This window comes from Lupinus angustifolius, unplaced genomic scaffold (assembly GCF_001865875.1).
Source record: "Lupinus angustifolius cultivar Tanjil unplaced genomic scaffold, LupAngTanjil_v1.0 Scaffold_126_1, whole genome shotgun sequence".
Classification (NCBI taxonomy): Eukaryota; Viridiplantae; Streptophyta; class Magnoliopsida; order Fabales; family Fabaceae; genus Lupinus; species Lupinus angustifolius.
The window spans coordinates 1-23,022 of NW_017725185.1; the positions used below are offsets into that span (position 1 = coordinate 1).

The 23,022-nt window shown below is 33.5% G+C and overlaps 5 protein-coding genes across 6 annotated transcripts; 3 read left to right on the forward strand and 2 right to left on the reverse strand.

The window, feature by feature from the left end:
• Positions 1 to 1,195: 1,195 nt before the first annotated feature.
• On the reverse strand, positions 1,196 to 2,812 carry LOC109340007 (probable carboxylesterase 2). The gene is made up of 2 exons (XM_019577564.1): positions 2,247 to 2,812; positions 1,196 to 1,711 (listed from the first exon to the last, which is right to left on the reverse strand). The coding sequence occupies exons 1-2, from the start codon at positions 2,740 to 2,742 to the stop codon at positions 1,221 to 1,223; spliced, it is 987 nt and encodes a 328-aa protein (XP_019433109.1). The 5' UTR covers positions 2,743 to 2,812; the 3' UTR covers positions 1,196 to 1,220.
• Positions 2,813 to 6,675: 3,863 nt separating this feature from the next.
• On the reverse strand, positions 6,676 to 11,283 carry LOC109340008. Its single transcript, XM_019577566.1, has 7 exons — positions 10,848 to 11,283; positions 10,486 to 10,574; positions 10,256 to 10,397; positions 8,044 to 8,139; positions 7,781 to 7,903; positions 7,423 to 7,685; positions 6,676 to 7,236 (listed from the first exon to the last, which is right to left on the reverse strand). The coding sequence occupies exons 1-7, from the start codon at positions 10,984 to 10,986 to the stop codon at positions 7,126 to 7,128; spliced, it is 963 nt and encodes a 320-aa protein (XP_019433111.1). The 5' UTR covers positions 10,987 to 11,283; the 3' UTR covers positions 6,676 to 7,125.
• Positions 11,284 to 12,793: 1,510 nt separating this feature from the next.
• On the forward strand, positions 12,794 to 16,022 carry LOC109340006 (putative dihydroflavonol 4-reductase). The gene is made up of 5 exons (XM_019577563.1): positions 12,794 to 13,066; positions 13,159 to 13,290; positions 13,372 to 13,536; positions 14,135 to 14,440; positions 15,758 to 16,022. Exons 1-5 carry the CDS (start codon positions 12,794 to 12,796, stop codon positions 15,896 to 15,898), a joined length of 1,017 nt encoding a protein of 338 aa, XP_019433108.1. The 3' UTR covers positions 15,899 to 16,022.
• A 1,038-nt stretch (positions 16,023 to 17,060) lies between these two features.
• LOC109340010 (B3 domain-containing protein Os06g0194400-like) lies at positions 17,061 to 20,026 on the forward strand. Of its 2 annotated transcripts, none has more exons than XM_019577569.1 (6): positions 17,061 to 17,412; positions 17,498 to 17,529; positions 18,018 to 18,183; positions 18,416 to 18,622; positions 18,977 to 19,043; positions 19,834 to 20,026. In XM_019577569.1, the coding sequence occupies exons 1-5, from the start codon at positions 17,194 to 17,196 to the stop codon at positions 19,028 to 19,030; spliced, it is 678 nt and encodes a 225-aa protein (XP_019433114.1). In that variant the 5' UTR covers positions 17,061 to 17,193; the 3' UTR covers positions 19,031 to 19,043; positions 19,834 to 20,026. The 2 variants fall into 2 exon arrangements, with proteins under 2 accessions (XP_019433114.1, XP_019433113.1); XM_019577568.1 differs by having other exon boundaries at positions 17,063 to 17,412; positions 18,977 to 19,068.
• Positions 20,027 to 21,525: 1,499 nt separating this feature from the next.
• On the forward strand, positions 21,526 to 22,744 carry LOC109340011 (BRI1 kinase inhibitor 1-like). The gene has a single exon (XM_019577570.1). The coding sequence runs from the start codon at positions 21,726 to 21,728 to the stop codon at positions 22,641 to 22,643; it is 918 nt and encodes a 305-aa protein (XP_019433115.1). The 5' UTR covers positions 21,526 to 21,725; the 3' UTR covers positions 22,644 to 22,744.
• Positions 22,745 to 23,022: the final 278 nt, after the last annotated feature.

The following is a 23,022-nucleotide window of genomic DNA, read 5'->3' on the forward strand; positions in this document are numbered from 1 at the left end:
AAGATTTGAGGGAATTCTAATCACTATCCCTATGGCAATCAGAAGAATCAAGAGGGACACTTCTTTAGCTGGAAATTCCTCCTCTACATCTGCTTCCCCTTCTGTTGAGGATCTCTTGATCCTTAGAAGCTTTAACATAAGTGCTAAGCTTAACCTTGCTCCTAGGATCACGGAAGTTAACTGGCTCCCTCCAGAAAAGGGTTGGATCAAAGTCAACACCGATGGAGCGGCTCATGGATCTCCAGGGCATGCAGGGGGAAGGGGAATTTTCCGTGATCATAATGGAGTGTTTATCACTGCTTTCTCTAAGTATCTAAACATTCAGAATGCCATCTTCGCTGAGTTTCATGCAGCTTTGCATGCTGTGCAAACTGCTTATAACAGAGGTTGGAAGCAGCTTTAGATTGAGGTTGATTCTAGCATGCTCTTGGACATCTTTAATGGTAATTCTAATCCCCCCTGGAGTCTGCAGAATGATTGGATAAAGTGCAAGGAGAAACTGCATACAATGAATTACAAAATCACACATATCTTTAGGGAAGGTAACAATTGTGTGGATAAACTAGCTTCGTTTAGCATTGTTTCAAGAACTTACACGGTTTGGAATGTAATTCCTACCTTTATCCTTAGTGATTATAATAGGAACAGATTGGGAATGCCCAATTATCGTTTCAAGAACATGTAAATCTCTTCCTCTATCAATAGATTGGGTGTAATCACACATTTGTTTTAAAAAAAAAGTATAAGAAGTTGTAGAATATTCGGAAATGAAAATATATACCATGTATTTATCAAATCTAAAACATAACCTGTGCCTACATGTTACTTTATAGGTTTTGTTTGTCTCATTGTCTCTCTTTGAAATCAGAATATGGGCAGAGAGGTTGCTTCATTGTTCATTCATGGGACCCTTATTAATATATTAATTTTAATAATAAAAATGTCATCATATAATTGTTATTTAATTTAATTTTTATCTTATTTTGTATCGTATTTCTTTCTTTATTATTGGGGAGAAGTCTGACTTGGAATGAGTGGAACTCCTCTCCAATAATTGTAAGATTACACTTTTATCCTTACAACTAAATGAAAAAAAGAACTTACCTCTCTAATATTGAAGATAAAAAATGTTATTCAATCGTGAGATTTATAGGGACATAAAAATGAGCCTAATGATCTTTGGTATTACCACACACCACTATAACCATTATAAACCTTTATTAGTGTTCATTAATGAAAGTAGCTAAGCGTTTAATCAAGCTCTTAGCTTTATCACAAGTTGGGTTAAAGATATGAAAATCATGATCCTCACCTTCAGTTTCATAAAACTCAGCTATTCCTTTCCAACCACTATTCACCAATTTCTTATGATAAAGTTTCCCTCTTTCCCTCAATATATCATTCTCAGTAACAGTAACAAGTACCTTATTACAACCAACACCTTCAATACCTGGAGCTTCCTCCACAAAAGGGTTTATTAATGGATCATCATTACCTTTATCAGAAGGACAAACAAAACCCCACCAATTATCCACCATGTTCTTCCTCAATTCATCACTTATCTCCACTCCAATAGGTTCTTTACCCCAGAAATAAGGATTCACCATCATGAGACCAGTGACCTTGAAATCTTTTATTGGACTTGGACTAGTGTCCATGGCATGAAACTTAATGGCCATGTAGTGTACAATATTGGCACCTGCACTATCACCTGTGTTGAATACAGAGAATATGAATTAGTTTATGAGTTTTTTTATTGATAAATGTTAATATTTTGTGATAAGTGAGATTTGAATATTTAACCTTTTTATTATTCCACTGTCTAAGTTATCTAATATTATCACTTGACTAACTTATGACTCTCTAGCTTTCTGAATGATTGATATAATTATTCTTATATAGAAAAAGTGCAAAGTGTGTGTTTTTGATGAAAAATATAAAACTACTTGATAAACTCTTTCAATACTTCTTGTCTCATTTTTCCTTTTAATTTTTTCAACACTAGACAAATTTTATCACAAACACTATAATATGAATGTCATTTTAATTCATTTAATAAATTTTAACTAGTAATGTAACTCCAAAACTACAAGCTAAAATCTCACAAGTCTAATTAGCTAATCCCTCCTAAAACAATCATAATCAAGCCTAATTGAAATAAGGAAAGGAGTTAGGAAAATATAAATAAGAAACCAATGTTGAGAAATCTAAGATATTTCTAAAAATTAATAAAATATTATAGCAACCTGCCAAGAAAACCCTTCCAAAGTCAACATTATCTTTAAGCCAACTTTCATGGTCTTCACAATCTTCCACAACATGAGAGAAAACCCATTTAAGTGCATCCCAAGAATCATGGTATGCAACTGGAAGTGGATATTCTGGTGCTAACCTATAATTGACTGATACAGCAACAACGTTGGACTCAGCTACAAGGTTGTTGAGAGAGGTATGATAAAGTGGATCAAAAGCTGAAGAGATGCAAAAAGCACCACCATGAAAGTAAACAAGTAAAGGAAGGTTGTGATTTTGATGAGTTTTGGTTGTGAAATTAGGATGGTAGAGTCTTGCTGTGACACCAGTTTGTGGTATGATGAGGATGTCTTTGGATATAACATTGGTTTCAGAATCTAAACCTGGAGGGACAACTTGGGTACCTGCTATTCTTTCAATGGTTCCATCCTTGTATACTTTAAGGTAAGGAAAAACCTCTATGGAGATTTCTGGATTGGTTGAATCCATTTAGAAAGTGAGGAATGAGGAGTGAGAGAGTGTGCTGAGATATGTAGTGGACACAACACAACACTTGGTTTTATCATTTATGAACAAAACACTTTCTAACTTACCCAGCTTTTAATTAACAACGTTAACTAGTAGTGTCTTTGGTCAATTCTTTAATAAATCAAGTGGTTGGAGTAGTGATGTACTAAAGTATTTAAAATATTTATATTTAGCTTCTTGATCATTTTCATATTTATTTTAAAAAAATAAAGTTATCCAAGTTAGTATAAAGAAAACATATTAGCTGAAAATTCATGTGATACCATTCAATTAAAAAAATAATAGTGGATAAAAGTGATATTTCACATAAACCTTACTTGAAAATGATATATAAATCCTTAGTATTTCTCATAAATTCACTATTAACCATGACCTTATTCTATCTTTTAACTATATGGTCAAATCCATTTTATCACTATTAACCATTTTATCATTAGATTCAAGTTTAAAAATTAGGGTAGAGAATATTAATATATTATAGTAGATAAGAGAAAAGCCTTAAAGCCCTATTCAACCCTATATAACACATTCTCACACCTTGGACATATGATTATTTAATTGTATACACAATAATTCTCTTTGGTTGTAACAAAATATCTAATGATATACTTTTATCTTTTAACTGTATTTTTTAATTATTTTTTGTTAGGTATTTAGGACACTCTTATATGAATAATTTAGTTAGAACATATATCATTTCATGAATATGTGATGAGGTGTAAAAGTTATTAAAATGATTAAGCATGATTATTTATTTAATGAACTAAATCGCACCACATCCTCTTTACTCTACTAATTCGCCGAAAGGTGGGCCCATCATTGATCACTTGGCCCAAAGAAAAAGGTGATAATTTTGAACTTCTTAGCTTTAGCGTGGTGACGGATGAAATAAGCAACAAGAACAATCATCGACAATGACATTTATGCATTTTGGATTTACCAGTTTTGTGAATTAGGAAATTTTTTTGTTATCCCTAAATATATCTCAAACCAATTATAATATATCACATTAATTACAAAAAAATAAATATTCATAAATTTATCTATTTTTGTTTTATTATAATCGATTTGTGACAGGCTTGGGATTAACAAATTCTCATCCAATATTAGAAAAAAACAGTAAAGTAAAGAAAGATAAACAGAATGATATCAGCACATTATCCACTTGAAAAATAAATTCAACTTATGGGTGTCACCTTAATTAAAGTTTTCAAAATCTGGATGTAATATTGATGTGAGAGATTAATTTTAAAAAACAAAAAATTCATGGCATGCGATTAGCTATTCCCCTATGGGATGTAATCCAATATTAAAGAATTTTCGGTTTGAATTAATTTTGAGCGAACAAGTTTATTGATCCATATGAAAAAATTTATGTTGTTTTAAAACGGAGTCAAGTCAACTAATTAAATTATGAAAGTTGAACTAGTCCAAACTAATGGTTTTGGCTGAATTTCTGAGCCTAAAATTTGTGAATATAAAGTAATCTAGTCTATTAATAACAGAAATGATTAGTTCATTTTCGATGTTTATAAACTATAATGCTATTTGATCACATAAGTGATACATGAAAATGAGAAATTAAAGTTACACAAGTATAAATTCTCACCCTTATGTTACCTTGGTACTTTATATTCAACAATTGAAATATAGGAGGTTGGAAGTTCAGATATCTAATGGCCTTAGTGAAGGGAATCATGTCCTATAATGGTTAGTGAATGAGTGGGTCCTATTCCTTTCTTTTGGAGCTGCATGTGCTAGATTCTCCACCTTCTAGATGTGGTACTCTTTTGTCGCCAAATTCCCTTTTTATATAGTGTAGTTATGCAATGAGTTGAATGCATGTACTCACTCATTTTTTTCTCATGAAAATCACTCATTGGGTTCTCCTCCACAAACTAGCACTTGTAAACCGTCCACCAAAAGTTTGGTAATGAGTGAATAGTTCCTTCAGGTTAGTTTACGAGTTGGATATTAGAGGGGAATGAAGTGAAAGAGAAGACTTGAGAGCCATGAAATACACTTGTGAAATGACTTCCAAGTCTTCATTTTGCCGTCCTTACCCTCTAAAATCTAACTCTCAAACTAACGCTCAAAGTTACTACTGCAAGGCATTTGCATCTATTGGGATGCTTTGGTGGTTCTTCATCATGGCACAAGACACCTATGTTTGAATTTTATTCATCAATTGGTGAGTTAGGAAGATATATATGGAACTACCACCAATACCTCTATGTGTCCACACTAATGTTATGTTCAAATTGAGCTGATTTCTTGATAGTGGCCTTGCAGCGTCCTAAAAGGTAAAGACAGGTTAAAATGGCCTAAAGACATTTTAACTCATGACAACAACATTTAATTTGGGATTCAAATGCTTGTACAGACATAAATGTAAACTTTGGGTTAGAAATTATGTGCTTGGAATAGTTCACAAGGTAAATAGCTTTGTGCACCTTTTAGGGTGTAGTTTTTGGAGACTTGATGATAGAAATGTGGATTTCATTTTTTCTCTCTCTAAAAAACTCAATTCTCGCTGATGATATTGATGAGTTAAGATATAAATTATTTTCGTAGAACTCGGCATTGCAGTAAACAAGTTTCATTTCATTTATTATTTTCCAACATTGCAATATTTTACAACCGTTTTCTCAAGGATACATAAGTTACTCTCCAATATGAAATTGATATGTTTATATATTTTAGTGCTAGCTAATTTAGTTAATAAAAAATTTATTTGCAACTCTTTTGAATTTAGTCCTTTTTTTTTGAACAGTTGTGGTTATAAGAGTAAATTACACTGAGATTCCCTGAATTTTAATGAAAATACACAAACCACTTATCTTTTTTTAAACTTACATAAATGATCTATAATTATGTACATACACTACACTAACCACCCCTATAAAATAGATAAGTTTAAATTTTAAAATGAAAAAATGGTGATGAATATAACTAAGTTAAACAAAATATGTTTCTGAAAAAATGTCAAAATAGCATAAGATAACATTTTTTGACATTTTAGGCTTCCCTTGGTTATCCTCCAATTCCCAGAAAAAATAACACACAGTGATAACAGCGTTGGGACATGTTAGGCTAACGATCCCTTATGGTATGTCTTTACATTTATTCACATGGCATAAAAAGGGATCATCTTAGTCGAAGAAAAGAATTTGAAGTACAAAAAAGGAAACTTTAGTCCTTACACATGGATACATTGCATTGCACAGAGGACTAATATTTCGGGTAGATTCTAAGGACCACATTAACATGTTTACTACATGGCATGGTACTAGTATTCTTCTATGTTTTCCTTGGGAAAGTAAACCCCTGCCTTTAATTGCCTGCTTCCTTCTATGCGTTTCAATCACAAGTTAACTTATAGCGACCAATTTAGTATATCTAAGGAGCTAAAGAGATGTTATTAGTACAACTATAGCCACCTATTCTTCAGGATAATTCAGTTGAATCAGTATGAGTTCAAAAAAAAGATGGTGTTTTTATTTACTGCCTAAGAAAAAAAGACCTAAAACTCAGGGTTTGATACAGGATGTTGGCCAAGAAGATGAGGCTATTGACACTTTCCGTATATATCCACACTCTTCATGGCGCGGTCGGTGCATGAGACTCTCATTTAGAGGGGTCTGAGGAAAGTAGATATATACAACATTATCCTCGCATGCTGATAATCTGTTTCTAGGATCCATGCTCCTCATGGATTAATCATATTTTATAAAATAAAAACTATATTGATTGATGAATGAGAAGTATTAACAGACACTTGGTTATCTACACTGCTTGATAGTATTATCATCCTCAATGGTGAAAAGTCTTACGGATCAAGTTGACATTGGTTTGTATCACTCTAACGTATGAGTGGCATATACAAAGTGAATGTGATTATGATTATAATGGATAATAAAAGGAAGGCACTGAAGACAGTGAAAACTGATGATAATTATCAACATTATCATGCTCACCAACAAGAATTATACTGAGTAGTTTCTAAGTCCTACAGATACAAAGAATTGAGTTATCAGATATACTAAAACAAAACTTCCTCATAAGCTAAAGTCACCGTTCCGCGTGTTAGCCCGACCTCCGGGAAATCCTTAGCACTTAGATGGCGAGTATATCAAAAACCACAGTTTGACCAAAACCAAGTCCTAAATGACCACTGGGAAATTCTTTGCTCCTCATTTCATTTCTATTACACAAAAAACGTTTTGAATAACAGTAGTATAATCCACGATCATGACAAAGGCTTTGCCTGAGCGAGCTCTGAGCTCTTGTAGAGTACAAGGTAGCTCTGGCTGATCACATTAGCTGCGCTGTTGGTTATTTGACTCATAAGCTAACAACTCCAGAGGCCCATGGAACTATCACTGGTGTAGAGGGGTGAGAGTTTCGATACCATTCAGGATACTTATCCTTAAAATTTAGTCGAGGTTTTTCAGCCTGGATTCAGAATATCAAGAAGAGTATATGAGCCAGGGGAGAGAAAAATTTTAGTCGAAGTTTAGACCAGATTATAATATATGAAAACTCATGCATTTTCTCAGATATCAGAATAGAAATATCAAAAGCTATTGGCAAATACACAAAGAAGAGGCAAAGTGGTGCGAGTCACGGGGTACGACTTACATATTTCAGCCAGCATTCCTGATGTTTATGCTCATAGATATCAGGAGAATGACACCCAAACTCAGATGGGCAATAAACCCAAATGTTGCATTTCTTTTCACCTTCTTTGGCACGTCTCGCATGGTCCAAGCAAGCCTGACAGCAATCAGCTGCACTCTCTTTGTGGTGGGTAAGACCCCATCGTACTGCAGTACCATCATAATCTGTGTGGAGTTCAGCATGACACTCAGGTGAAAGGGGTCTGCCAGGAAGAACCTCCTCCTCTGGAGAGAATGTAAACTTGGTAAGCACAAAGAATAAATTTATGAAAGAAAATATATGTGCATATAGTTATTTTGACTCAAGAAAAAGATAATACCAAACTCCTCTGCGCCCTCAGGTTTGTCATCATGTTCCTCATTAGCAACTACAGCAGGTATCCAAAGGCCAATCTCTTCGCAAAACACAGCCCAATCAGACTCCAAAGCTCTTAATATCAAACCTAACAAGTTGAAACAAACATTATTACAAGATAGCAGGGACTTGTAAAGCATCAACTACTAGTTCACAAAGAGCATTTGTCTTAAAACATCACAGAATCAACTCAACTATCAAGGCCACAACAAAAAATAATGTTCATACCAGCCTCTTCATGAGGGATGGTTGAGCTGGAAGTCTCACTCGCAAGAGCCAACTTGACCTCCTTCAGTTTTTCTGTGCGCCAACTTTCAACTGCTTCTGTATTTTTTAAAGTGAAATATTGTTGGAAATCGTGCTAGCAGGGGATAAAAAGAGAAAACTGAATTTTAATAAATGAGTAAAGCATATACAACATGCAAAATGTGTAGTTTATATACAATTGTGAGAAAGTAACTAACTAATAATTAATCAGTAACACTACCACAACTAACACAACCATAACTGTAATAGCCCTGCAAGTTTGAGGGTATTTACTAGTATTCCAGCTGGGGGGTGGAAAGTAGAATACAACTGAGCAAGGAGAAAATACAATCAACCAAGGTGTAACCACAGTATGTAACAAAAATCTAAAAGTAAGAAATTCTAGTGGTCATCCCAAATCACGAAGGAATGAATATAGGCAAAAATGAACATAAAGCTGGATTTTAAATGAATCGACCAGCCGGAATATTAATGGTCGTAAGTTGCTGAAAGTCGGGCTCTGTGGGCCTGCAAACATCAAGAAATCCCAAACCAAACAAAGCTTAATCACCCAGGGCAGAAGCTAACATCGATGCTTAACCACCCAAAGCAGGGCAAACCAATACTGAAAATTTGACATAGTAGTCACTCAACAAATTTAAAATATCTTACTAATTCTCTAACATTAGCTTTTAAATTACACCAGAAAGTTTAGTGTCTAGAATAGCATTGCTTATACTAACACATAAAACAAGGGAAACTAGACTCTCATTCTTCAGAATAACCTTTTCTTCTCCCCACCTCCTCTGACCACATAAAAAAATAAAAATATTAAAAAACGGGTGATTAGGCATTGTTGTAAGTATAATACTCTGCTACATTGATTTTAAAGCAGGTTAACCTGTATGGATCCACATGCTATGCTACTGTGATACTATATGAGCCTCCTTTAACTAAGCTATGGCCTAGTTTCAATTAACAAACAAAACTAAGCTGGAAGGTCAAGCACCACGGGACCTGGATCCAATGTGTGACTAAGCAGTTTTCTTAGGGGCTGAACCAGCATAATCAGGTATGCAGAAGGTATACAACAAAAGATAAAATAAAACAGTTACAGGTGGAATCTTTATTTTCTCTCCTCCATTAGAGACGATTAAACCGAACATTATCACCCAATGCATATCACACACACTTGTTAGTATCTACCTCTGCAGGATAAGCTACAACTTTCACATTTGTTTCATCAGATATTTCAGGATAACAAATAACATATTTTGAAATGGAACTAAATAATATGACATGTGCTCAAGGATTTTTCCAGTCAAATACACACAATTTTTTAAGTAATTTATTCAGTCCATTATCAGTCTAAATAGTTTAGTGGCGAAAATGAAAAATATACATATAAATCAAATTGTCTTCACTAGTTTTGTCCTTTCATAAATCAGTTAATACATGATGAGCATTTCAGACTTTCAATTCCAATGACTGAAAACTTATTCAACCACTGCACATCTTACTAAATATAAAAGCTGCATGTTGTAATTCTAAATCCCATGTCCATATATATTGAGCTAAAATGAAATGAGACTTTATCGTGTCCCTTTCTTGCTGTACCTAAGCTATAATACAATCTGCCATTCTCAGTGGTTACAATAATGAACAATAGTAGTTTAGAAAATGCCTTTTTCCTGGATGATTTTTATGCATATTTGCTAAAGAAGCTCCAAGCAATAGTCTAGGTTTAATAGGAGACGATAACAAGAATGTAAACGCAATTCCTTATTTTCCGCATAACTACGTGTGCTTGAATGTTATACATGTCCTAAGCCTGGATAGAATGTGAAGGTTGTTATAAGCAGTCGGTGTAAAACATTGTCGAATCTCTATGATATAGAAACTGCATGTTTTATCACTGAGAAAGCAAATGCTGAAGTTGTGAGTCGGCAAAATGTATGTGGAAATACTGAGACAGTATTACTTTCCACCTATCATGCTGTGATGAAATTGATCTAGTTGTAATGAACATAGCAAATCACATCTTATGATAATTTAGTTGTACTCGCCACTAAGATTTCGATGGAAAACATAATACTTGCTAATTATAAATAGTATTATTGCTAATACAGCTTCTGCTTAACAATGTTTATTATAGACTGAATAATAGATTCTTATAAGCACAAAATACACTGACCTCGTTCACTTGCAATGCCTGTGCTACTAGAATTGATGCTCTTTAGTCTCTGCAAGATCTCATCAACTATTTTCTGTTTCAAATGGCGCGGCAACTCGAGCGCCGCATTTTCTCTCGAAAACTCACCTTCTAAAGACTTCACCTATATTTGCACAGCAGTTTTATCAAATTCAACTCAACAGTAACTTATTAACTCAGGTCATCAAATAGAAACAGTCCTCGGTTCTTACCAATTTAATCAACTCCACCGGCTTAAATGCCTTACGGATTTGAATCGATTCTTCCATTTTCCGAATCTGATCTGGATTATACAACACAACTGCAACAAAAACACAATATAAATTGAAGAGGAAACCTTCTTCTTTTAGAAATTAAAATAAAACTAGAGAGAGAGAGAGAGAGAGAGAGAGAGAGAGAGAGAGAGAGAGAGAGAGAGAGAGAGAGAGAGAGAGAGAGAGAGAGAGAGAGAGAGAGAGAGAGAGAGAGAGAGAGAGAGAGAGAGAGAGAGAGAGAGAGAGAGAGAGAGAGAGAGAGAGAGAGAGAGAGAGAGAGAGAGAGAGAGAGAGAGAGAGAGAGAGAGAGAGTTAGTTACCGTTGTTGGAGACGTTACTGGAGGAGATATAAATTGAAACATAGAGAGAACGAAGAACGAAGAGAGCAACAACAATATTGAAAAAGCAAAATAAGAGAGTGGTTCTCTTGTAGGAACAAATCCACTTCCCTCTCGCCATTTTCTTCTCTTCATCACATCATTGCTTTCTATTTTATCTCTCTCTATGTAGAAACTGATAAAGGCTGCTATCACTTTAATGTTTTCTTAATTAGTCTCAGATTCTTGAACCACCAAATTCAATTTTGTGATTACCTTTTACTATTATTAATTTATTATGATTATTGAACTAAGATTCATCACACGCTAAGGACCTAGATTGAGTTTACACTTTCGGCTGAACATCGAAGTGATCGAACACTGTTTGCTTCTATCCAACGCTTTTTTGTCTCAGCTGGTGAAATTGAGATTAGACGGAACACTTAATTATTTTTGTGCTTCCGCATTTATTCATAGTTTTTAATGAACAAAAACTGTGTATAATCGGGTGTCAAATGATTTAATTTAGGATTTAACATGGATATACATAAAGTGTAAAAGTATTTTATATTATTGATAAATTATTTATTATTTATTTGTTAATTATTATTGATTTTTAAATAAAAATAATATAAATTAATGGTGGATAATGAAAGGACAATATAATGTCAATATAGATGTTAAACTTTTTAATTTAAGAGTATATGTAAGATTTATATGGGGATAATATTATCTATAATCTATAATTATATTTAAAAGTTATGATAAATAATTAAATTAAGGTATAAACAAATTTGTATTTTCGATGCATATTTTTGTTGTTGGTGGTGTAACTGTTGATGAAACTTAAATTTACTCCTTCAAATATTCAATTTGTTGAAAAATCTTACATTTTTATGAATTGAAATAAATGAAAGGACAAAAGGTTGGTTTGTAGGTGATATTTCTTTGATATATTTTTTTGTTCTCATAATTTCCTAAACATATTACAACCTCTCTTAAGTCTTAAGTAAGTAATGCTACATGATACACCTAAAATTATTTTTCTATCTCACACCATTCAAAGTCTGTGATTGGACCTATAAAAAAACAAAATTACTTGATTTTTTTACTTTTATTCAAACAATTCAATTTTTAAAGAGCTTTATCTTATAAAAAAACTAAAAACAAAATTTTGGAGAAGGAGATACAATATCAAATTGTAGACTCTAAAGTAGACACCATTCAAACATGACGAGAATGAGTAAATTGTATAAAATCTCTCGTTATAACTACGTCGTCCTTCTAAATTGTAATTGATAAAATCTCTTAATATTCGTTCAAAATCAATGTTATTTTAACTTCATATATCATTTATCCATTCTTATTTTTATTCCACAATAATAAATTAGAAAAATCATAATAATACGAAAACAAATACCAACTAACTTATTTGATAAGATTTCATGCTTTCATTTCTTTCTTTATTATAGTTTCTTCATAAATATGTTAGGTTAAAGAAGTCTATTTAGCTCAATAGAGGACCTTTTAAAAGTTTAAACCTAATTGACCCATTTAATTATAGTTGATATTATATTATTTTGAAGTTATATAATAGGAAATTATAATTTAGTTATTGGTATATGATTTAATTCTCTAATCCATTTAGTCAAAATGATACCAACAATATATTTATGTAGTGGTGTAAATTGTAAAACCTCATTAAATTCTTAAGTCAATTATTCAATTCTTTAGCGCCATACTTATTAGGAAGACCATGAATCCAAAAGAAATTAGTTTAGGGAAAACTGTTATAAAGGGAAAAAAAAAGATTTTAGGAAATGAATTAGTTGAGGAGGTTTAAAAATAAATTCCTCCAAACAAGTGCACCTTTGTATCAAGAAGCGTTGAATTCTTGCTTACCTACAACTGGTAGAACCGCGAAGTAAAGAGCTTGAAGCGATCATATAATGAAGATACTGGTTACCGGCGCTTCTGGTTACCTCGGGGGAAGACTCTGTAATTCCCTCCTCCGTCAAGGTTACTCCGTCAGGGTGCTCATCAGGCCAACCAGCAACCTCTCCGACCTTCCTCCGCCCTCCTCCTCCGCATCTCTCGAAATCGTCTACGGTGATGTCACCGACTACGCCTCTCTCCTATCTGCATTCTCCGGTTGCTCCGTCGTCTTCCACGTCGCCGCTCTCGTCGAACCCTGGCTTCCCGATCCTTCTAGATTCTTCTCAGTAACCACTCACCTTTTTGACTCATTATTTATTTGCCTTTAATAATGCAGTAAATAGAATAACGGAATTCCTTAAATTAATTGTTGTGTTAGGTTAATGTTGGAGGATTGAAAAATGTGTTGGCGGCGGTGAAGGAAACAAAGACAGTGGAGAAACTGATATATACGTCGTCGTTTTTCGCTCTAGGACCAACTGATGATGGAGGTGTTGCTGATGAGAATCAAGTATAATGAGGAGTTAATTCTATGTTTTCAATGTGTGTTTGTGTATTGTGTTCTTAGAATTTCAATTAATTGAAATTGCAGGTCCACCATGAGAAATTTTTCTGCACTGAGTATGAGAAATCAAAGGTTGCTGCAGATAAGATTGCTCTTCAAGCTGCGGCCAACGGATTTTCTATTGTGTTGCTTTATCCAGGAGTAATCTATGGGCCCGGCAAGGTCACCGCAGGGAATGTTGTTGCAAGAATTGTACTGTTTCTGTTTCTTCCACTCCACTTTTTTGTTGTGTTTTATCAATGTGATATTGTGAGATATGTAGTTGTTTGTCTAAATGGTTCTTTTGATATGCGTTTTTCTAACTGTCTGGTATGCAAATTAGAGCTTTTGCTTTAAACAACTTAATTAGACCCTCCATAAGTTATTTTTAGCTTATTTCTAACAACTTATTGAAATCAGTTAAAAAACTTATAGGAAGATCATGTGCTATTTCTTAAGCTCTTCCAAGCACCTACTTATTTAAGTGGTTATCATGCGAGAGCTTAGACCTCTTTTAAGCTTATTGAGTTAAACTAAAAAGAGCCAATCGAAATATATGAGCTATTTTCATTAGTTCTTCCAAGCATTTGCTAATAAATGCTTATATGATAAGATAAACCCAAAAAAATCTTCCAAGTAAGCTCTCTATAAGCTTTCCATACATAAAAAAAATCCTAATTGTGATAAGCACCACACTTGACCATTTTTTGTCCCCTTTGAAAAATATAGTAGTTTTTATTCATTTAGAATTTTACAACATGGTATACTTTACTGAAAGCGAAAATATTCTTGATTTTGTTTCACTCCTCAGATAATAGAACGCTTTAGTGGCCGATTACCTGGTTACATAGGCTCTGGAAATGATAGATTTTCATTCAGCCATGTTGATGATGTGGTGGATGGACACATTGCAGCAATGAAAAAAGGACAAATTGGGAATAGGTATCTACTAACAGGTGAAAATGCATCATTCAAGCAAGTTTTTGACATGGCTGCTTCGATCACAGATACTACAAAACCAATATTTAGCATCCCTTTGTGGATGATTGAAGCATATGGCTGGTTGTCAGTTTTATTTGCTCGAATAACTGGAAAGCTTCCCCTGATCAGTCCACCGGTAAGCTCTCTCTTGTTTTCACACTTCTTAAAATTTTCATATGGTGTACTATGATGATGTTATTGTATATCTGGAAGCATTCTTCAGTGCAAAGGATCCTTTTCTTCTAAATGCGTCCTAAGTCCTAACCAACTTGATATTTATTTTAACATAAAAATTAGCATCATTTTCTATTATTAGATAGGAGACTTTTTAGGAATTAATTACTAAGAATTATGAGTATGTAGGAGTTACATTTTTTTATAAAAAAAACCCACTTATCTTTTGTGAAGATTATATAAGATGCTATCCTAATTAGTACTTATTGTGTTTATGATAATAATTTTTGCAACTCCATATTTATGCGTTTGTAATAAAATTCTTGTAACCCAGGACACTAATAAACGATCATACTAAAATTTTCTTGATGTGGCAATTCAAATACCTTTACCTCTGCGCCTATAAATGGACCCACCAGGAGGACAAGGTGCAAACTAGCATATGAGCTAAAAAACTAGACATTGGTTCCCATTCCCAGGTGTATTGTGCGTGTCTCTTGGGTTTCCTAGAGTTTCCCTATCTTCTGCCTAAAAAAGACTCACCAAGTCCATAACACACAACTATTCACAAAAGGCAAACACATACAATATAATGAGATAGAAAAAAGGTGTCGAGAATGTAGTTCTGTCTTCTTTGTGCTGAAATAAGGAAACAAGTGACATAGTTGGCTTAGATATTGTATCAAGAGCTCCCACACTGACCTTTGTGGCATACTGGCATTGCAGCAGCGTTATTAGCTGCTACTGGCTTGGGATCATGGTCTTCCATCAGTGTGCATTGAGTGTGATTCATCTGTTGCACTCCATATGGTTTCAGACAGTTGCCCTCTCTCCTCATGCTTGTGCTTAGTTTGTTAACTCTATCTTTGCACTGAAGCAGATGTTTTGATCCATTTGCATCATGCATGGTCTCCATGAAGGCAACAAGGTAGCAAAATGACTGGCTAACTAGTGTCAGTCGAAGAAGCTATTTGGCCTGCACACGCAGGAGCAATCTCCATAGGGATGTGGCTATCTTCTCGTTAATAATCCTATAGGTGTTTGAGTGTTTCCTTACCTTGTGTTGTGCTATAGTGGTTTTTTCCTCTCCTTGATAAAGAAACCTTGGAGAACCAAGGGATGATTTTAGAAGAAATTAAAGCATACTATTGCAAAAATAAGATTTACTTCAGAGTATGATCTATTGTTGTATTGCACTTTTTCTTGTCTCTAATTATTGGCTCTTGTTTTAATCCCGTTTTATGTCCTTATGATTATCTGTATTTTAATCTTGGAGCAGACTGTGAATACTATAAGGCATCGATGGGAATACTCTTGTGAGAAAGCTAAACAGGAGCTAGATTATAGTCCCAGAAACCTGAAAGATGGACTCGCTGAAGTGCTACTCTGGTTGAAGAACTTGGGCTTGATAAGATATTAGTGAGAATATTTTAGTTCATTTTGTTCGGTTTTCCCTGTTGTAATATCATACATCAATCAATAGCTGTAACAAAACCACAATAACATTCAGAGTTAATTTAAATGTGCTTTAGTTTAAAAGTATTTTTTTGCTATCATTTAATTTAATTATGGTACTTAATAATAAAATTAACTTACTAGTGTGGATTCAAAACCCATTTGTTGTGTCCCTTTCCTATTCCATTCCTCCATTTTCATCTAATTGGAAGAATGGAAGGCCTTCTATAATCAAGGTTTTAGTAGCGGGGCTTAATTAAAATTTATGAATTAATTTATAAATTGTGTGAACTTTTCTTTCTTAGAAGAATTTTGTGTGAATTAAAGTATTAAAACTCAACAGTTATTAGTTTATAAAAAACCGTCAACAATATTAGGCTTTTTAAATTTTAAATGAGAATAATTCTTTTAATTTTTACATTTTTATAGACCTTTGTATCTTTGATTCTTCTTATTATCTTTGCTAGATTGAAACCAAGGTCGACCTGATCGTTGAGAGTACTCAAAAAGCCACTTTATTGAATAGTTTATATCCATTGACCTGTTTTTGTTTGAAAAGATAAATAAACAAACTTTCCTCCGATACTCTAATATGTGATTGTAGTATATTTGAAAGCGAATTAAAAATATATGGTGATTATACATCTTACCTGTAGAGTCAAATGAATCAAACTAATTATACATTTATCAGGAATTCAACTAATTATTTAGCTTAATAAACCCGCTTCATAAACAAAAATAATTGACTTATTAAATTTATAATTCGATTTGATTATATATATATATATATATATATATATTTTAACTTTAATAATCATCATTCGAGTTAACAAACTAGTTTAATCAAACTAATAAGAACTTTTGATAAACTAAATTTATTCAAATTAATAACTTGAATCGAATAATTCATAAATTTCAATCTAGCTGAATTCAAATTGAAAATATAACTCATTTTCAAAACAAATAAATCCATATTGAGTTTGGTCACCAGCAGTTATAAGTAATGAAGATGCATTGAATTTGGACCCAAAAAATATGGAAATGATATAGTGAACAAGTATGGAAACTAATATGCATTTTTTAAATTACAGTGTTGCAATTTTATAGCCACTAACCTAGGCACCCGAGTCCATTTCCATTTGGGGTCCAACGGTAACACGAGTGGGCCCCATCTTATATGAATCTCATTTTGAATTTCATTCTCATTCCTTCTCAGCTACACAGAAGAAGAAGAAGAAGAAACATTGTTTGAGTCTGAAAATGGTGGCAGCATACGAGGAAAGTCGTAGGAAAAGAATGGAAGAGAATAAGAAGAGAATGGAGGCACTGAATCTTCATCATCTTTCTAAATCTCTTCATAAGTCCACTTCTCCAAAACCTTCTCCTTCTAAACCTCGTACCCCAAACAAAGATAAAGAACTCGTTCTTGTAAGGAGATCTGGTCGTGTCGCCAATCTTCCTTCTCCTCTTTACAAACAAGTAACCACTCTCTCTCAATCTTTTTATTTTTCACTTTCACTTTCCTTTCCAACTTCTCTCTCACTCTCATTTCTCTTTCTCACAGGTGCTTCTTGATCGCGTCACTATACCTAGAAGGTGCTACACTTCAACTTAAATTCCACATTTCTTACTCGTAACATATTTGTTCTCCCCAAAAGTGTGTCACTCACGTGTTGAATAAAATGTATTTAAGTTAAAAATTTAAAAATTAACTTTTTTATAACACATGTAATGACACTTTGTGGAACAAACTCTCCTCACGTAGATACACTCAACATTTTCAAACACTCTTAGTCATATTCTATGTTTTATACTTATTCTTTGGATTTTTCATCCCAATTTATACGGAAATATCTTAACATTTTGATAAAATTGAGCATTATAGTATGTTTAAGGTGACTATGCTAACTTGTAAAAGAATAATTACGCTTTCGTGTTAATCTTATGTTTTTTCACATCGCCTGCATTGTCCTTTAGTTGTTCAAATTTGTCTAATGTTGTGTCGGTTTTCGGTGTTGTAGTGTCTGTGATTCCTTGTATGCCAATCTTAGTTGACATGATTTTTTTGCATATCATGTGTGTAGAAGTTATAACAGGCACAGGGATTATTCGAACCGGATATATGCTTCGGATGAAGATAGAGAGGAAGCTATGGAGAAAGCACAGAAGATAGAGTCGGATTTAGATTCTCAGTATCCTACTTTTATTAAGTCAATGCTCCAATCACATGTTAGTGGCGGATTCTGGCTGGTAATACTCTTCTCTTACTTTTTATTAATGGGTTGCAGCTGCATCATTACAACATTGTTCAAATAAACATATTTGTGATTCTGATTTGTGTTGCTTGAATAAGATAGCACCGAATGCCTCAGTTGCAAATGTTGCTTCAATACTGCAGAAGTGGATCAGTTAAAAATGCATTTTGATTTGTTTATACCCACAATTTATAATATCATTGTGTTTCGACAATCCTTGAAAACAGGGTCTTCCAGTCGATTTCAGCAGGAGAAATCTCCCGAAACGGGATGAGACAATTGATTTGATAGATGAGGATGGGAATGAATATCCAACAGTTTATTTGTCTCAAAAAAGAGGACTTAGTGGTGGATGGAGAGGTTTTGCAATTTCTCATGACCTAGCAGATGGGGATGCTTTAGTTTTTCAATTGATCAATCGCACTGCATTCAAGGTGATTCCAGTCATGCCAGGGTGCTTCACACATTCATCATATTTGATTATGTCTATGGTATTTATGAATGTTACAACAACAACAAAAAATGCTTGTGATCTGCTTGATGAACGAGTTCTTCACCTTTTCATAGATTTTTCAAAAGTGTGTTGGTTTTTTTCAGTTCATGTTCTGTGATTACTACTAATGCAGCATTGTAGTTGATTAGTTTCTTTGCTGTGTTTTTACCGAAATTATTTTGAGCTATCTCAATACTGCTATCATTTACAATTTGAATGTATGAAATTTTGCATTGTCCCTATTCTCTACTTTTATTTATTATGACATAAGGTGTTTGCTAATATTTTCTTTCAGGTTTATATTGTTAGGGTGAATGGTCTGGCTGAGGAGGGTGAACAACATGAGTAAATTGCACCTGGAGATTAGAGTCAGTAAAATTTATCTAGGTATTATTCTGGGTTTTGCTAATTAGAACACTCTTTGAAGCACAATTTATTTTCTTGTAGAAATTTATTAAACTAGTGAATGAGCTTTCACCAAAAGCAACAAAAAATAGTGAACGAGTAATCTTAGTTGCTTATGAGGGTTATGGTTTGGCACACTAAAGTTGGCGTTCTCTTTTGCTGTTGCAAAGATATTCACATAAACTAATGCATTTTGTCTTTAAGATCCATATTTGGTGTGTGTCAAGTCCATATTATTAGTTGGGTTTTGCTTTTACTTTTTATACTAAACTATTCTTTATTGTCTGCAATTATACTATGGGCTCAGAATATTGTTAAGTTGAATTGAAATGTGAATCACCATATGTTAACAAGTTGGGTCACTTGTGCTATGTATTCTCAAATATAGCTATGTTAGTCTTAGATAATAGTGCCATCATGCCATGTATTTTAATTTTTTACTCACCATTGTCCATTGGCATTAAGCTTGGGACCTGTACAAGTTTTTGAAGTACATTTAGATTCTTATAAAAAATTATTACACCAACGAAAGAACATTCACGAAAAGAAATAAAAAAAATAGTGAATGAGTATATATTAGGCACACTAAAGTTTGTCTGGCTTCACTTTACTTTCCTATCACATTCTGTCTGGTTCTTTTGCAATTGCAAAAATAATCATTTAAACTTATATGCTCCACATTCAGTTTGAACTTAATTATTAGTCTTTTATTTTGGTGATCTCATAAACTGTGCAACTTTTTGGCAGGTTAGTATGAAGTTGAAGTTCAATCTTGGGGAGTTTTTGGTGACGTTTTGGACAGTTGTTTTGGCTGATAATATGATATCTAACTTGTTTTCTATGTATCAACTTGAGGCTGGTTACTACAAGTGAACTTATACATATGTATAAAAATGAAATATATAAGTGATATATCTATCCCTTGATGGTCTTTCCTCAATTTTGCAAGCTTCATTAATTGTTCAATACAAAATTACTTCTATTGAATGGCTATTATGGTGTTTATGAGAGACATGTTTCCTCAAACACCACCTTTTAAATATAAAAGTTCCATGTATCAACGCAACTCTTAATAAAATTAGGATTTTCATAATTCATTATTACTATTACACCCAAGCCTAAATATGTGACTTCTTTGTGTCTATAAATTTATTAATCATGTCATCAATTATGCTTAAATGTTCATACAATATTCTATTCTCCTGAATGGAATTTCTCGCGACTCAAACCTATGATCTCTTTGACTTATTGTCAAAGTTTTTATTGAGTGACAAAAGTCTTCTAAGTTATAGATTTAAGATATGGTAGGCAGCTTAGTAACTTTTCATAAAATCACAAGTTGTCCCACAAAAAATAAAGTAGCTCTATTTCTCTATGTTATTAGTTGAAGTATTTGTTTATGCTAAGTTTTCTTTTACCTCGAAATGAAAACACTAGAAAGCTATAATATAATTTAGAGCTACGAAATTAAAAGTGGTGAGGATGGTTCAATGAATCAATCCAACCAAATAATGTCTCTATGATTAAGATATTGATCTCAACAATAATACAAAATTAATTCCTTTATGCTTGCTAGATAACCACCACATGCACGTGTATGTGGGTCTATGACCACTCCCATCACCCAACTATTCTTTCATCTTCTTCTGTCTTTCCATGTCTATAATCTATATATGGTTGTGTACTTGCACTAAGATGAATAAATGGATATTTGCACACTTGACACTACACCATGTGGGTTCACACTCACATGACCTTCCTTCACTAAACGACATTTTGCTCCTTCTGAACTTTCTTGTTCAATGTTCATCTATGAATGATAATGGGTGAACTGAATCATTCCCAACATATAGACGGTGGTTATGGCCCTCTAACTCTCTTATTTATTATACTTCATATTCTAGGTGTATGCTTTGCATATTTACATGTTGGGTGGTAGTACCCGATTCTACGCACTTCGTCAATTTTTATATTATTATTACAAAGACTTCTTTTATATAGAACCTGGTACGTCGAACCTAATACGTAATATATATGCTAAGCAAAGGGAACCATGTAACTATCATAATTTCATTTCCCATTTTCTAATTCTATCAAAAAGTATGGACCTTCTCACTTATTAAAACAAAAAAGCCAACTAAGTTTCTTGCATGAAATAAGCCCTAACAGTTTCATCTTTCTTAATGAGGCCAACTTTGGGTATTTGTGACATCATTTCAAAGAAGGAAAAAAAAACAGCACAACCAAAGGTGTTGGACTTGACAGCTACCTTCTTAACAGACGAGTACAAATTATGATCTTATCTCCTTCCAAAGCATTCTTCCATATTATGCAAGTAACTAGGAAAAAATCCAACTTGAATATCACCAAAACAATACACATTGAAGTTAATGTCTTATGAAAAGTTTAAGGCATACCAAGATGCAGTTTGAAACAAACACACTCTCTTTTTCTTCCTTCTTTTCTTATCCTTCCTAAAGATTTGTCAGTATCTATCCAACAAAGAAAATATTACAACACCTTTCTATCTCTCTCCATCACACACACACACACACACACAAAAGGATTATAGAGTGAGAGTTTCTGGTATTACAACATTGAATCTTGTTATCTTTCAAGATAATCTCAGTGACACTGTTATGGAAGCACATCATCATCACCAAAAGAAGAAGGAAAATAATGTGGATAAGGAAATTTCAGAAAGAGCTCAGTTAAAGCAAGAAAAAGAAGAGCAAGCATTACCAAAATCTCCTTCTTCATCATCCCCTTCTCATGAGTTTTCCTTCACAAACTCTCTCCACTCTTCCTCCACCACAATCCATGCCAACTCCAAAGCTTCTCTACCTTCCCTTGCACTTGATTTATCTCCTGCTGATGACATTTTCTTCCATGGTCACTTGCTTCCTCTTCATCTACTATCTCATCTTCCTTCATCACCTCGCTTTTCAACCAACTCGTTTCACAGCTTACTAGAAGATGAAAACCACAACAAGGACAATGGCTGCAGCAGCAGCAACAGGAACAATATCACCATAGATAACATCGACAACAATAGCAGCAACAGTAACAGCAACAACAACAATATCGGGAAATGCAACATTATAAGGACAAAGGAAGAAAGCAAGTCCAAACCTACTTTTTCATTGTTTGGTTTAGTAAGAGGGCATAAAGGGTGTCAAGTTAGAGATAAGGAAGATAAAGAGAAGCAAAAGAAAAAGCTTGGGTTTGAAGTGATCCATGCACTAAAGAGGTACTTACAAATTGTCCAGCCACTAGTGCTTTTCAGAGGAAGAAGAGAAAAAGTTGGGTTACAAAAACAGTCTTATTCTTCTCACTCAGGGAATTTGATCAGAAGAAATAAGCCAGAGTTGATTGGAAGAAGAGGAGGATATTCAGCACCAGCATCAATGAGAACTTCTCAAACAAATAGTAGTCTCTTACTTGCAACCACAACTCTTCCTTCTGATAATGATAGTACCATGGAAGAGTTGCAATCAGCTATTCAAGCTGCAATTGCTCACTGCAAAAATTCTGTTGCTAGAGAACACAAATGCTGAAACACATAATCAAGATAAATGGTTTTTTCTCCTTAATGTCAGTACCTAGTGTATTGAAGTATTCTTGATTTAAAATTCCATGTAGAGTTCAACACTTCCTTCTATCTACTCAACTCAGTGTCATTTGATAAATATATATTGTTCCTTGTGTTACATATCTTTGTTAAGCTCTTCATAACATATAAGTGCTTTATTTTCTTCAAAGACCACACATTATTATCATTCATAGAAGGGCTAGAAAATTTGTTGCAATAAAAAGTTAGATTACTAGTTTTGTAATTAAAACTAAATCAATTAGCATCTTAAATATCAATTGTCAATCTTCAATATATCAGAATCTCTTTAGAGTCCACTAGCTTTAAACAATTGATAGATCTAA

Bases quoted from the DNA above. Each gene is read 5' to 3' on its own strand.
- LOC109340006 (XM_019577563.1), top strand. From the start codon at position 12,794: ATGAAGATACTGGTTACCGGCGCTTCTGGTTACCTCGGGGGAAGACTC. The intron at 13,291-13,371 runs GTATAATGAGGA...TTGAAATTGCAG, and splicing joins GTGTTGCTGATGAGAATCAA to GTCCACCATGAGAAATTTTT. The intron at 14,441-15,757 runs GTAAGCTCTCTC...ATCTTGGAGCAG, and splicing joins TTCCCCTGATCAGTCCACCG to ACTGTGAATACTATAAGGCA.
- LOC109340007 (XM_019577564.1), bottom strand. From the start codon at position 2,742: ATGGATTCAACCAATCCAGAAATCTCCATAGAGGTTTTTCCTTACCTT. The intron at 1,712-2,246 runs GTTGCTATAATA...TATTCAACACAG, and splicing joins TGGAAGGGTTTTCTTGGCAG to GTGATAGTGCAGGTGCCAAT.
- LOC109340008 (XM_019577566.1), bottom strand. From the start codon at position 10,986: ATGGCGAGAGGGAAGTGGATTTGTTCCTACAAGAGAACCACTCTCTTA. The intron at 8,140-10,255 runs GTCAGTGTATTT...TAAAAAATACAG, and splicing joins AGGCATTGCAAGTGAACGAG to AAGCAGTTGAAAGTTGGCGC. The intron at 7,686-7,780 runs GTATTATCTTTT...CATTCTCTCCAG, and splicing joins TGAGGGCGCAGAGGAGTTTG to AGGAGGAGGTTCTTCCTGGC.
- LOC109340010 (XM_019577569.1), top strand. From the start codon at position 17,194: ATGGTGGCAGCATACGAGGAAAGTCGTAGGAAAAGAATGGAAGAGAAT. The intron at 17,413-17,497 runs GTAACCACTCTC...TCTTTCTCACAG, and splicing joins CTTCTCCTCTTTACAAACAA to GTGCTTCTTGATCGCGTCAC. The intron at 17,530-18,017 runs GTGCTACACTTC...TCATGTGTGTAG, and splicing joins CGCGTCACTATACCTAGAAG to AAGTTATAACAGGCACAGGG.
- LOC109340011 (XM_019577570.1), top strand. From the start codon at position 21,726: ATGGAAGCACATCATCATCACCAAAAGAAGAAGGAAAATAATGTGGAT.